The sequence below is a fragment of the Acomys minous genome, assembly GCF_964271855.1.
Source record: "Acomys minous genome assembly, chromosome: 2".
Classification (NCBI taxonomy): domain Eukaryota; kingdom Metazoa; phylum Chordata; class Mammalia; order Rodentia; family Muridae; genus Acomys; species Acomys minous.
In genome coordinates this window covers 87,312,040-87,326,696 of record NC_140484.1, presented here as the reverse complement: position 1 = coordinate 87,326,696, position 14,657 = coordinate 87,312,040, and the positions used below count along the sequence as shown (strand labels likewise).

The window sequence follows — 14,657 nt, the reverse complement described above, 5'->3', positions numbered from 1 at the left end:
ACAATCCAGAACCACCTGCCTAGTGAGCTGGACCCTCCACATCACTAATTAGGAAAATGCACTCTAGACTTGCCTTCGGGCAATTATTTGTCAGATAGTTTAGTTCCTCTTCCCAAATGACTAGCTTGTGTCAAGTTGATCAAAAAGTAGCCAGGACACTACCTAAGAGTTGGTTACAAAATATCTTGAGGATGGCTAAAGAGAAAGCCGAGAGGCTCCCTAGTTTAGCATTGAGTTCAGGCAACTTGTAGGGGTCAGTTCACCTTTAATTCTGTTGTCTCTGGGGAACTCAGGTCAGCAGGTGGCAAGCACTGGTCCGGAATTCTTCAGCACCCTGTGTCTGTGCCCCTTCCTAATGGAGCACTGCTGCCTATGGTCAATTGGCCAGCATTTATGTTTACGTATAAAATGCCTATGTGAATGTGGGATATTATGGTGAAGCTCTTAGTCCCTTGGGTTTAGAACACAAATAGCCATTGAAAATGGAAACTAACCAAAGAATATCTAGTTACACCATTAATGTGTAAATTCATGTCATATAGCTGCGCATTAAATTGTACCCAGAGGGCCTGGGTTCAGTCCCCAGCACCCACAACCATCCCAGCTACAGTCCCAAGGCACAGTCCCACACCCATGGCAGAACACCCATACACACCAAAACAAAGAAAACTTTAGTTGTTCCAGACCTTATTTCCCAACAATGTAATCAAGGTAACCGGTTCTACATAGCTCACAGGTGTAAAGGCCAAGGTGCCTTCTAATAGTTCCCCGCTTTAATTCTTGTGAGACACATTTCTTGTGAGACACGTGCCTCACTGTAGCCATTTGAATAAAAATGGCCCCCATGGAGTGAAGTGTTTGAATGCTTAGGGAGCAGCAGTAGGGGTAGCCTTGGGGGAACTGTGTCAAAGGGTGCAGGCTCTGGGGTTTCAATGCCCAAGGCAGGCCTGGTAGCTCTTCCTGCTCCTCTGGTGCTTCCTCAACTGTAAGCCAGCCAATGAAATGTTTTCCTTTGTAAGAGTTGTGAGGTCACAGCAGCCTCTTCACAGCAGTAGAACAGACCCTCACTGAACCCAGTTCCCTTTGCCTCCCCAGTGCGGAGATGCCAGGGGCAGGGGTGCAGCTGAGTCCTGGGGACCCGAGGCTTCCTGGAGTTGTTTCCCCAGCTGGGTATCACTCTGTAGCTCCAGCTGTTCTGGAACTCAGAGCTCCACAGCCTCCGCTGGGGTCAAAGGTCACCTCCACTAGCTTCTCAACTTTCTCTTAATAAGAGAGCAGAAGCAGGCTACCACTGTGGTGGTGCTCGCCTTTAATCCCAGCAGGCAGATTGCTTGAGTTCCAGGCCAGCCGAGGCTGTTACACAGAGAAACCCTGTCTTGAAAAACAAAACCAAACAAAAAAACAAAAAACAAAAAAGTTAGTAGAGCAGTCACTGTTCAAGGTTTATTTGGTGTTCTCGTTGGCATGACACTTGGGTAGTTGGTTACATCATCCATGTGCAGATCTCACATTTTACATACGATTGCAATGTATACTGACACATATAATACACAAAATAGTATCCTTTAGACAGTTACGCACAAGGTTTGCAGAATGGACTTACACACTGGAGCCAGGTTGTGACTGGCTGGGAACTTGCTGGCCTAGGCATGTTTGGTGAGGGTGGGTGCACAGAGGTGACGCAACAGGCCCCCAGGGTTGTTGAAGCCTGCACACAATTGGCAGTGTGTCTTGGAGACAGTGGGACTGTCACACTAACCAGGTTACCACTACACAAGTACCACTTAGCATCAGGGTAGAGCTGTGGGAACTGAGGTTTCCATCAGCCCACCTCAACACCACCGCACTAAGCACAGCCCAGATGAGGAGGAGACAGAGTGTGGTCTCCACGGAAACCCTGTGGCAGCCTGGACAGTGAAGTGTTAGGACATGGGGAGACTTTAGAACTGCAGCTCTTTCTGGATCCCCCAGAGGGTGTCAGCACTCTTCTTCAGGCGGGCCTCCTCCTCAGGAGTCAGAGACACCTTCACAACATCTGAGATTCCAGTCTGTCCCAGGACACAAGGGACACTGAGGAAGACATCTTCCTGGATCCCATAGAGACCCTGGATACAAATGACAGAGATTACATCTTGTCTAAAGTTTCCTGGGATTTAGATCTTTACCGCCTCTACCCTCCAAGACAGTCTCTCTTTGTTGTCCTGGCCGTCCTGAAACTGTAGGCCAGGCTGGCTTCAAACCTGGAGACCTATTCTTCCTCTGCCTCCCAAGTGCTGGAATTAAAGGCGTGCTCCTTTTGAAAATGGTGAATGCCATTGCCAGCCTATTCCAGAAATGCCCAGGTATGATGTAATAATGAACAGTAAAATAGAAAGTCATTAAGTCAGCAACAGCTAGGCTTGGCACAACCCAGCACATGGGAGCTGGAGGCAGGAGGAAGTTCAAGGTTAACCTCAGCTACATAAGCTCAAGGCTGAGGCAGCAGGCACTAAGACCCTTGCCTCGGGGGAAAAAAATAGCAAACCAAAATCACAAAACTCTAGGGCTGGAGAGATGGCTCAGCAGTTAAGAACACTGCCTGCTCTTCCAGAAGTCCAGAGTTCAATTCCCAACAACCACATGGTGGCTCACAACCATCTATAATGTGATCAGATGCCCTCTTCTGGCCTGCCAGTGTAAATGCAGGCAGAGCACTGTGTACATAATAAATAATTAAAACTCCAAACCTACCTTAATCATGGTGGAGATGGGGTGCACTCTCCTAAGATTCTTCATGATGCTCTCAGCCAGGTCTGTCACCGAGAGGCCAATGGCCCAAGATGTATAACCCTTCAGCTTGATCACCTCATAGGCGCTGTGGAATAGCAAGGCCGGGCAAGGGAGAGACAAAGAAAAGGTTTTCACTGAACACATTTTACCGTAAGTAACACCAAGACATGTTACATTCAAGGCAAAAAGTCTGATCCCCCAGTGGACAGGACAGTCCTGTACATAATTAGATTGTCAAAACAATTGAACTGTACCAACAGAACTGGCAGAAAACCAAAATGAAATATTGACTGGACTGGAAGTGTGTTCTGTCCCTCATACGCAGGGGACTCTGCTCCATTCCAAGCACCTCAAAAAAACCTTTGCTGTCTTCAATGAATGAGATGTCCCCTATAAGTCTAGGGCATTTGAAAATTTGGTCCCCAGTTAACAGCTGTTTGGGGGAGGATTAGGTCTTGTTGAGGCAAGAATGTCACTGGGTGGTCGGGATTTCAGGTTTCAACAGGCTGGCACCACTGAGTCAGCTCTCTGCTTCCTGTCTGTGGGTGAGGGGAGCTCTCAGCTGCTGCTGAAGTAGCCTGCCTCTTGCTGTTCATGCCTCTGCCTTGTTACTATGGACTCTAACCCTTGGGAACCACCAGACCAAAACAAACTCTTCTGTGAACTGGTCTGTTACAGCAACAGAAGGTCGCTAATACAAAATCCATGATGTTCACACACACAGCACAGTTGAATCAAGGCCATCTCAAATGAAACAGGCCAGGAAACAAAGTTCCCACATTTACTTAAAAAAACAAAATCTAGGAGCCGGGCGTGGTGGCGCATGCCTTTAATCCCAGCACTCGGGAGGCAGAGGCAGGTGGATCATTGTGAGTTCGAGGCCAGCCTGGACTACAAAGTGAGTCCAGGACAGTCAAGGCTACACAGAGAAACCCTGTCTTGAAAAAAAAAAAAATCTAAATCCCAGCACTCAGGAGGAGGAGGCAGACAGATCGCTGTGAGTTCCACCCTGGTCTACAAAGCGAGTCTAGGACAGCCAAGCCTAACACAGAGAGACCCTGTCTCAAAAATAAAAATCTAGAATTTACTTAAAAATCAAAGTCAGGCAAGGGTGGCACAAGCTAATCCCAGAACTCTGGAGGAAGCCAGCCCGGTCCAGGAGCAAGTTCTAGGGAAGCCAGGGCTGCAAAGAGAACTTGTCTCGAACTACAAAAGCAAAACAAAACAACTAGACCATACCTTGATCCCCACATTACCCAAATAAAGAACTTGGCTATATTTTTCTTAGTGTAAGTAAAATAAAAACCTAGGTGACACCCATCAGGTTTCTGGGGGCTGCAAATGGCACACTAGTTAAGAGCACTGGCAGCTCTTCAAAGGACCTAGGTTTGATAGACAGCACCCTCAAGATGGCTCCCAAGTTCCTGTTAACTCTTCCAGGTGACATGGATAGTGCACGCATGTGGCATGTGGTATGTACATGTAAGCAGACAGAACACCCACACACAAAAATAGATGTAGCTCATTAAAAAAATTTTTTTAACTCTTAGAGTAAATTAATGTGTTGTGGAAGGTAGACCTAATTTAACTTGTATGATCATGGTCTTAAAGAATTTAACTTGTCTGATCATGGTCTTAAAGAATTTAACTTGTCTGATTATGGTCTTGAAGAATCTTACAGCCAGGCGTGGTGGTGCCACACGCCTTTAAAATCCCAGCACTCGGGAGGCAGAGGCAGGCAGATCGCTGTGAGTTTGAGGCCAGCCTGGTCTACACAGAGAGAAACCCTCTCTCAAAAAACAAACAAACAAAAACCCGTTTAGAGAGCTGTACTTTTGCAGACCCCCAGGTTGCCAGCGGGAAGCCTCACCTGTCCACGACCTGTTTATGCACTTCCTTCCACTGTTCCTTGTCGGCATCAGTGCCCAGGGCCGGGTTCAGATTCTTCAGAGAGACGCCGGCGACATTGACGCCACTCCACACGGGCACTGGAACAGTCAGGGCAGCTCACACTACTGTTTCACACCCAGTATGCGTCCCACCCTCACCAGCCTCATCTGCTGAGGAAGGTTACCCCCACTTTTCAAAGGTGGATCACTGAAGCTATGGCTTTTAGCGTAGCAGGAAGTGGCCGGGCGTGGGTGGTGGCGCACGCCTTTAATCCCAGCGCTCGGGGAGGCAGAGGCAGGTGGATCTTTGTGAGTTCGAGGCCAGCCTACACAGAGAGACCCTGTCTCAAAACCTACTCCCCACCAAAAAAGCAGGAACTATAAATGCTAACCGACTTTGCTTAGCTACATACTTAGTGTCAATATGATGAGAGCATTCACACACAGAAAGGGGGTTTCCCTGGCAGTGGACCTAAATGTGACCCTTCTCAACTGCCACATCTCATCTGGCTGACCTCATCAGGGGCAGGCATTTGAAGTCAAGTGTGAACTGCTGGAGTCAATGGCCCTGGTTAACCTAGCCCAGTACCCTGTGCTTAGTCCTGGCTTCGATCACTGGCACCAAGACAAACAAACGTGCGTGAATAGGCATGGTGACTCACACCTGAAATTCTCACGTGCACAGAAACTAAGGCTGGAGGGTTAGGAAAGAAATGCCTAGAAGCCTTTTATGTAATCTTTTTGTTTTCATAAAGAGAAGGGAAGCTGATATTAAAGACTTACCACTGGAGTCTCCGTGCTCTCCCAGGACCCACCCGTGGCAGCTCAGCGGGTGGATGCCCAGCCTCTCTCCCATCAGGTAGCGGAACCGAGCAGAGTCCAGATTGCAACCACTTCCAATAACTCGGTTTTTGGGGAAACCACTTATTTTCCAAGCCACGTAGGTCAGGATATCCACTACAAAGAGCAAAACAAAATACTCATATAACGGGTAACTCAAAAGACGACATGGCTTTGACACTGTTCGAGATGTATGGGCATTTTGGTAGCGCCTTCTATATAATTTGTGTCCATCAAATTTTCAAAGTATTTTTTAAAAAATAAACTGTGCATCTATTAAAAGAATAAAATTACTCACAATGTTACTCACTTCCCCAAGATCAGAAGTAAAAAGTCTAAATTTTTCGAGGCCAGCCTAATCTACAAAGTGAGTCCAGGACAGCCAAAGGCTACACAGAGAAACCCTGTCTTGAAAACAACACAACAGCAACAACAACAACAACAACAACAACAACAAAATCATGTCGGGTGGTGATGGTGCATGCCTTTAATCCCAGTACTTGGGAGGAAGAGGCAGGTGGATCTCTGTGAGTTCAAAGCCAGCCTGGGCTATAAGTAAGTCCAGGACAGTCAAGGCTACACACAGAGACCCTGTCAGGCATTTCACGTCACCACGAGGTGAACACAGGCTGGGTGCCTCCGCAGACCACACGCCTCACCTGGGTTGGACACGACGAGCAGCTTGCAGTTGGGACTGTACTTCACAACATTGGGAATGATGAACTTGAAGATGTTCACGTTTCTCTGGACCAAATTGAGTCGGCTCTCTCCCTCTTGCTGACGGGCTCCCGCTGTGATGATGACCAGCTTGGAATTTGCAGTCACGCTGTAGTCTACAGAGAAAACCATAAGTGAAGGTGCCTTCAGGGAACTTTTCCTACCCAGTAAAAACCTGTCCCATAAACCTTCCACCAGAGAGGATTTTATTCCAGCCTTTTTGTGCATGGCAGATGGAGCCCACATCCTCCCTTTGGTGTGTAGCTTTAACTGTGGTCTCTCAGAGGAAGAGTGGGGGCGGTGCCTTTCTCATACATTATAACACGAATTGTTCCTATTTGATCTCCATATTAATTCATTTATTCTCGATCCCAGCATAGTATTATTACACACTGCACCTTGAGACATGTGCTATGTTCTCTGGTTGGCTTTAAAGTAATGTGCTACCACACTCAGCATATTTTCTCTCGTTTTTCGACACAGGGTTTCTTTGTGACCCTGGCTGTCCTGGAACTCAATTTGTAGACCAGGCTGGCTTCAAACTCAGAGATCCACCTGCCTCTTCCTCCTTAGTGCTGGAATTAAAGGTGAGCGCCGCCGCCACCATCACCACGTCTGGCTCTTCTGGCATTCTGTTTACTCTTTAATTTTTTTTTTTTAAGATAGCCAACTTAATTTTTGCCAAGAGTCCTGCAGTTTTCTCTAACCTCCTTTTCTCCCCTTGTAGCACAGGACAGAAGGCCCAGAGAGCTGCCTATGGGGTAAGATGGCAAAGACTTGCAATCCTGGGCTCCTGGCTTGGGCCAGTCAAGTGTAAAAATGTCAAGCCAAGAACAATCGGCTGTGCAGGCCCCTGCGGTAAAGTCCTCAACCCTGTGTTAGTACCAAACAGAGCGAAGGTTGGGGCTGTCTGTCACTCAGCCAAGTGGAGCACAGCCTGGCGTGCCCAGGACTGCAGCTCCCCCCACAACCCACACATCATCACACACTTGTAGATCCAGAACTTACTCATCACATTCTAATTCAGAGAATTTCCACTGAGAACCCTTCACTAACTGTCAAGGCTTTGGTACCCAAGGCCCTCCCAGCGAGGAGCCCGAGTCGTTAACACTAGGAGCGGCTAGCCGCAACCAACCTTTGCCGGAGACAATTTTTGGTGTTCTCAGGAAGAGGCTGCCATGCTGGAGGTCCATCATCTCTCCCTTCAGCTTGTCTTCCATGACATCAATAAGAGCAAGCTCATCTGCCAAGTCCTAAAAGACAAAAGCCTCAGTTAAGCGGGACCTCACTTTGAACACTTTTCTGGAGATGACATTTTCTGTATTCCAGGCACAGGAGGGTGGCGCTGTGCTAGTCCGTTAGGAAACACTCAAAGCAGAACCCATTGCTCTCCCCCCCCAAGTGGTCCCATGCAGCGTTGAGACTTTCCGGAAAAGCTCCCCCTGGAGCAGTGAGGGGTGAGGGTTGCTGTTCACTAACTAGGTGATGTTGGCCAGTACCAAGGATTGCAACTAGGACTAGGCACAAAGCTCCGTGGCCGACTGTTGCCCAGTGTGAACAAGCCCTTAAAATTTGCCTCGAATTTAAAATATATATAAGCCAGGTTTTAGTTAACACTATAACAGTATTCTGCAAAGCTAGTGAGGTTGGACATATAATCCCAACACCCAGGAAGAAGAGGCAGGAGGATTGTCTGAGGCTAGTTTGAGCAACAACATGGGGCTGGAGGGAAGGTCCTGAGTTCAATTCCCAGCAACCACGTGGTGGCTCATAGCCATCTATAATGGGGTCTGGTGCCCTCTTCTGGCCTACAAGTAGAGCACCATATAGGTAGGTAATTTATTATGTAATTAAACTGTTGCTCTATGACTGATAAAAGCAGTGGATGAAAGCAGCGGACACAAGCCTGCTGAGCCAAGTTTGCTCTCCGGAACTCACGAGGTAGAACTAACCAGAAGTTGTCCTGTGCCCTCCACATGTGTGCTCACACAATTTTCCACCCAAAGGGGAAAAAAAACCATATACATCAAGTAGTAATGGGGTCTGGATCGGATAGAAGTTCAAGGTAACCCGCTCAGTAGGACTTTAAATTTTACCACATGCACGTGTTAAATTTCCGTTCAACACGCACTGTATGTAGAGTTGGGCACACGGCTCAAGAGTGACCTAGCATGTGGGAAAGCCCCGGTTGACTCATGCAACCCTTGCACTGTAAAGGTACAATACAGGGGCTGTTCTAGGGCATACACGCTGGCAGCATTTTATACAGAGCTCAGCCTGGTCATCCTTGATACTGCTACTTTGGAGAATCCTTTCTGTGTATCACTATGTGGCAAAATGCTTCACAGACCCCCTCTCCCAGTGTGCAAACCTTAACAGTTTTATATACAATATGACAATGTAGGTAGGGGTGATTCCCCCACACACACACACACGGGCTTGTGACATGAAGGAGCCCCACTTACCTTCATTAAGATACTGATGGCACAAGCCATGCCAACAGCACCAACCCCAACAATTGTTATCTTGTTCTGGGGGGGCTGCTCTTCCTTAAGAAGATTCACAATCAGCTGGTCCTTGAGGGATGCCATCTTGGACTTTGAATCTCTTGGGACCTAAGGTGGAAACAATGCAAGCCATTGTGGCCTCTCCAAGGTGGGGGGTGGGTCAACCAAGTCCCTGTCTTTAAAAGTGCCAACTTTAGCCGGGAATGGTGGCGCACGCCTTTAATCCCAGCACTCAGGAGGCAGAGGCAGGAGGATCACTGTGAGTTCGAGGCTAGCCTGGTCTACGAAGTGAATCCAGGATAGCTAAGGCTACACAGAAAAACCCTGTCTCGAAAAAGAAAATTAAATAAATAAAAGCCTGGGTGAAGGTCCTCACCTTGAAGTGAAAAAAGAATAAGGAGGTCTCCGTGTAAGTGCAGCATTCTTCTGAGGACTTACTCATTTTAAATAATCCCAAAGGGGGACGGCCTCTCCTCACACACGATTAGTAGAGACTCCCCTTACTCTTCCCCCATCGCCCAGTCCTACAGTAAGGTGCCTAGGTGCTCCAGGAAGCACCAAATATAAAGAGCATAGGGCGCCAATAACGGCCAAAAGGTGCGACCCTTAAGCTAAGCAACGTGCTAAGACCTACGCACGCGCAAACTTACTTCCTATCCTCCCGCGCCCCCTCCCTCCCCGCGCACAGGAACCTACAAGTTTTATGACCAGCCCAGATGCTTCTGACCCGGTAAGGCTGTGCGCGTGCGCAATCCCAGAGCAAGGTAGTAAGCTAGGTCTAGTGGCTGCTGGCCATGGATGAGACTGCTCGGTCACACTTCGGCCCTTCCTGGAGCCGAAGCACATACAAACATTGTGAAGAGAGGCTGCCAGCAGTCTCAGCCTGGGTCAGATCTCAAATGCCAATACCAGAAAACAGGGCCTTCACCGGCCAGGGCGGGGCCGCATTGCCCAGGATGAGACCGCTAAGGAGAAATGCCTTCAGTTCCGAAAGGCGATAGAGTTTCAGAAGGCCCGAGGCCCGGAGCTCCCCAGAACCACGAGAGCCATTTTTCCTAGCAAGCACTACGTCTCTCTTTGAAATCGTTCCAAAGAGCAATAGGACTCGGCAAGATGTCCGGGCAAGAAGCCTAGAGCCATCAAGCAGGAACCCGGTCCCCTTACAACCGCTGCTATTTCTAGACAGCCCCTGAAGGTTCCTCCAGGCTGAGGGCAGGCCGTGGGCTTCTTCTCGCAAATAACCGCCCTCCCCCGAACCTCAGTTCCGGACTTCATTTGAGTCAGGGTGCGTCTACTCCCCACGCGATGAGTGTCGCACTCCCCGGCGCTACAGGTTTCCTCTTTCCGTTTAGGGTGCAGAAGGCTGCGACTTTTCGCTCTTCCTCTGCGCACGCAGCGCGCTTAGCACAATCCACAGACCACACCAGGAGCCTCTTAAATTGCATTTAGGCCAAGAGCGCCCTATAATCTGAACAACCACTCCACCGAGTCCACAAAAGGGAAAATGCAAACCGCGAGGCTGCTCCCAAGTACTCCCCCCATAAACACACACTCAAACGTGCTGAGGCTTTTAGTCTCGTATGGGCTCGAGTAACCGGATCACAGATTTCTCAAGGCTCCATTGCATCTGTTTGGTGGCTCCCAACCTACAGATCAGCCACCCCCAAATCCTTCTTCAAACACCCGGACTTGCAGTCCCAGGCTGGGTGGGGCCGGCTACTCAGTGCTCCAGAGCGCAATAAGCCACGCGTGCCCAGATCCGAACACCTTTACACCTCCACCCCGGGTAGGGACCACCCTCCCTCGTGCGGGCAACGTGGGCCCGTCCGTACCGCTAGTGCACGACGGTGCGCGTTGAGCACTCGACAGGATGGCCTGTACTTGGCGACAGTGGCTCCAGCAGTCGGAGCAGCACGCGGGCGGGGCCTTAAATGGAGGCTCCGGGCTGACGTCAGAGTGGGAGCCCAGCGGACGTGCAGGAACCCACGTGTCGGCCGGGCCGGGGGCGGGAGTCCAGCCGGGCGGAGCCATGCGGAGACCGCGGAGGCGCCGGCAGCCGGATCGTTCTGCAGGGGTGACTCCACGTGTGCTGGGACACCTCCAGGAACTGCCGAGCCCACGTGCTCCTCAGCCTCAGCTCTAGGAGCCAGAAATGCTTAGATCCTCTGCTTCCTTTTCCGTAAAACTTGTGGGATTCAGGGAAGCCCTGGCCGCTTTGTTAATTGCTGTTCCCAGAGCCTGGGACAACTTTTAGCATACCACAGGCCCTCAGTAAGCACTGAGTGAAAGCACTTCCCAGCGCCGTGTCAGTCCGTCCCCCATAGCAGTCTGTCTGGTGGGCCTTTCTCCTGCAGCTAAACTTCCAAGTCCCAAACCAAGAGGGGTCCCAGTTTCTGAGGTCTTGTGAGCGATGCGGGCCAATTTACATCCATGTCTGCACTCTACAACCCCACAGGTATTTGTGTTTCAGCTTTATCAAGAAATATCAAGAGTCTCGGGTTGTTTTCACATCCCTCTGTCTTTAAACTTTTTCTGTAGGCCTTTACTTATTACCAATTCCTCTTCCTTTCCCAGCTGCCCCTATATTGTGTTTGAGTCTCCGGATGCCCCACCACCCGTTGACAGGGTGTGAAATACAGCTCGCCAAACGCTTTAACTCCCAAGTGATCTGTGAGGTTCAGCCCTGCGCCCCAGCCACCCGGGATGGAGGTGGGCTTTCACTGCAGGTTGAGGTCTACTAAAGTCTTGATCAAGGTTTAAAGGGCGTCCTGAAGGAGCAGGAGGCGCGAACCCCCAGAGAGGATGAAGCTTACAAACCCCTGCTTGTCCTCTGCGTCTCGGCTGTATCCATTGTGGTATATTTTATAATAAACGGAGAACATTGTATATGTGGCCAGGGTATGCACAAAGCCCTGGGTCTCATCCTCGGCAGAGCACAAAAGAAATAAATTAAAAAGTCACAACAGTGGCCCTGCCATTAAGACTATAAAAAAGCTCGTAACTCCAAATCCAGGGGATCCAACATCCTCTTCTGGCCTTCACAGAGCCATGTATATGTGTGTGTGTGTGTGTGTGTGTGTGTGTGTGTGTGTGTGTGTGTGTGTATTGTTTTGTTTTGTTTTTTAAGTCAGAACAGGGCTAGAGAGATGGCTCAGTAGTTAAGAGCACCGGCTGCTCTTCCAGAGGACCAGGGTTCAATTCTCAGCACCCACATGGCAGCTCACAACTGTCTGTAACTCCAATATCACGCAGACCTACATGCAGGCAAAACACCTATGCATGTCAAATAAAAATAAATAAATTATTCAAAAATAAATGGATAAAAAGTCAAAACAAGAGAAATAAAATTTTACTTTTTTTGTTTTTGTTTTTGTTTTTTTTTGGTTTGGGTTTTGGATTTTGTTTTGGCTTTTTTGAGACAGGGTTTCTCTGTGTAGCCTTGGCTATCTTGGGCTCCTTTTGTAGACCAGGCTAGCCTCAAACTCACAGAGATCTGTCTGCCTCTGCCTCCCAAGTGCTGGCCTCCCCACGCCGCCACCACCTGGTGAAATGTAACTTTTTAAAGAAACAATAAAGGTTTATCTATGAGTTCTAAGAGACATTTAAAGCCAGTATTCAAACCAGGCGGAAGGGAAGGCTGGTTGGGAACGCCTCAGTTTATAGTGGCTGGGAGGAAGTACAGGTTGCAATCTAGTAACTACTTGTGCTATTGACCTGTTAACCAGCGGAGCACAATGTTGGAAGCTGAGTGTACACTGAGTTAGAAGATGCCCCACTTCAGCCACTAGGAAATCGCTTTACGTGGAAAATACACGTGTACAAAGCATGTGTGCACACACATGTCTGGCCCCAGGAGTATTCTGGGGAGGGTTTGTCTCTTCCCTTACACCCCTCTGTATGCCCGCGGAGTGGACACGCTCTCTCCTCACCACCCCACACTTTGGCCTATACAACCTTCAGGGCCCCCCTTGCAGTTAAGGGGTTGGAGTCTGCTCCCCTTCAGGGACACAGATAGGCACGTTTCCTGTGTGCAGTGTGCAGCAGCAGCTCAAGGCTTCACTCCAGAAAGACCCACAGTTGTGGTTTTTGTTTTGTTTTGTTTTGTTTTGGTTGCAAAGGGGGAAAACTCACCCCAGCTCCAGAAAAAGGAGGCACCCATTTAGCTTATTATAATCATTTTCCAGTTACTGCTGCAGGCCCAGAGACTGCAAACATGGCTGGAGGGGGGGGGGCGTGCACAGGTTGTCCCAAGGTATCTAGGGACTGAGCAGCTTCCAACAATACCTCTAGGCCTATGGGACAATGTCCTTATTCAGTCAAGGATAGGATCTGCCAGCTTGTTAAGTATGTCCCAGCTGGAAGGAGGGGACTGGCCGAAAGCCAAGAGTGGGTTGGGGCCGAGAAACAGGTAAGATCCGGAAGACATGGGGGCTGGAGAGATGGCTCAGAGGTTAAGGTCCCTGACTGTTCCTCCAGAGGTTCCTGAGTTCAATTCCCAGCAACCACATGGTGGCTCACAACCATCTATAATGTGACCCGGTGCCCTCTTCTGGCTTGCAGGCATACATGAAGGCAGAACACTGTATTCATAATAATAAATAACTCTTAAGGGCTGGAGAGATGGCTCAAGTGGTTAAGAGCACTGTCTGCTCTTCCAAAGGACCTGGGTTCAATCCCTAGCACCCACATGGCAGCTCCCAACTCTCTGTAACTCCAGATCCAAGGGATCTGACACTTACATACCAATGCACATAAAATAAAAAACAAACAAACAAACAAACAAAAACAATAAATCTTAAAAAAAAAAAAAGATCTGGAAGACAGGTAAGGCCTATGAAAATACCTCAGGGCAACTGACAATACTAGTCACAAGCGCAGCCTCCCTCCTCGAGGCATATCAGCCACTTCCTGGCTCCAGGAAGGGTAAGACAAACTCCACTTGCAGAGGCTCATAGCAGGCAGGTCTCGTGCTTGTCTTCGCTCTGGACAAGATCATTTACATTTTCCAGATGGTAACATCAGGACTTGGAGATAGTACTGGCTTTGCCAAAACCATGCAGTTTCTAAGCGATCTCAGCCTGGACTTTAACCTGATACCGACCTGCAGCTCGAAGCCTGTTTTTCTCTCTCTATAAGGCGCCATGCTCACAAAACCATGCGCAGTGCGTGTCTTAGGTGCCAGTCTTAGGTGGGTGTCTCTGCCTGCTTCAGCTGTGATGCTGTTCTTTTCCGCCCTCACCCTGGGCTGACACCATCTTGGTTCTGACTTCCAGGTCTGGGCAGGACCCTTATGCCGCTAGCTTTCTGGCTGGGACGTGGCAGATGGTGGGACTTCTCGCCATCCACGGTCACAGCCACGTAAGCCAAGTCCTCACAGTGAATCTGTGCGCTTCTGTTGTTGTTTCTGGTCGTGACTGACACCGTCTGCACAGTCAAGTGTCCGTACCACACAGAGTGCAGAACCCACAAAATGTCTCAGGAAACCTGTCACAGAGCAGAGCACACCCCTGAAGCCTGTCAAGTGCTCTTTAAGGGGATCTACAAAGAGGTTCTTGGTCTGGGCGCAAAGAAGGCTTGGTCCCTGGAATATACTGAATAGGATTTTTCTAAAGTAGTCCTAGCCAGAGGATGGCGTCCACCCAAAACAATTCTGTGTCAACTCTTCCACTTGGGGTTTGTTGAATGAGTCCCCGAGAGTGGTCACTGATTGCCTCCAGGATAAAAGCCAAACCCTGCACATCAGGGCCTCCATAGTACGATACCTACAGTGCGCCCCTCCCCCACCTTATCGCCTATTTTCCTTTATGCTTCCTGTGTACCAGTGTCATGGCTACTCTCCACACCCCTCAAATGGACCATACACTGTCCCATTTCTATCCTTCCACTCAGGCCACCCCTAACACCTGAATAACTCTCCCTTGCCACCAGATCTGAC

The 14,657-nt window shown here is 49.2% G+C and overlaps 1 protein-coding gene across 2 annotated transcripts; it reads right to left on the bottom strand.

Annotated features, from left to right (window-relative positions):
• Positions 1-1,417: 1,417 nt before the first annotated feature.
• Positions 1,418-10,710, bottom strand: LDHA (lactate dehydrogenase A). 2 transcript variants are annotated; one of them, XM_084773940.1, is made up of 8 exons: positions 10,555-10,710; positions 8,681-8,830; positions 7,351-7,468; positions 6,158-6,331; positions 5,442-5,615; positions 4,640-4,757; positions 2,731-2,854; positions 1,418-2,105 (listed from the first exon to the last, which is right to left on the bottom strand). In XM_084773940.1, exons 2-8 carry the CDS (start codon positions 8,804-8,806, stop codon positions 1,941-1,943), a joined length of 999 nt encoding a protein of 332 aa, XP_084630066.1. In that variant the 5' UTR covers positions 8,807-8,830; positions 10,555-10,710; the 3' UTR covers positions 1,418-1,940. The 2 variants fall into 2 exon arrangements, with proteins under 2 accessions (XP_084630066.1, XP_084630065.1); XM_084773939.1 differs by lacking the exon at positions 10,555-10,710 and adding an exon at positions 9,099-9,287.
• Between the last annotated feature and the right edge of the window lie 3,947 nt (positions 10,711-14,657).

Bases quoted from the DNA above. Each gene is read 5' to 3' on its own strand.
- LDHA (XM_084773939.1), bottom strand. From the start codon at position 9,164: ATGAGTAAGTCCTCAGAAGAATGCTGCACTTACACGGAGACCTCCTTA. The intron at 5,616-6,157 runs GTGAGGCGTGTG...TGCTCTTTGTAG, and splicing joins GCTCGTCGTGTCCAACCCAG to TGGATATCCTGACCTACGTG. The intron at 2,106-2,730 runs GTAGGTTTGGAG...ATTTGTATCCAG, and splicing joins CCATCTCCACCATGATTAAG to GGTCTCTATGGGATCCAGGA.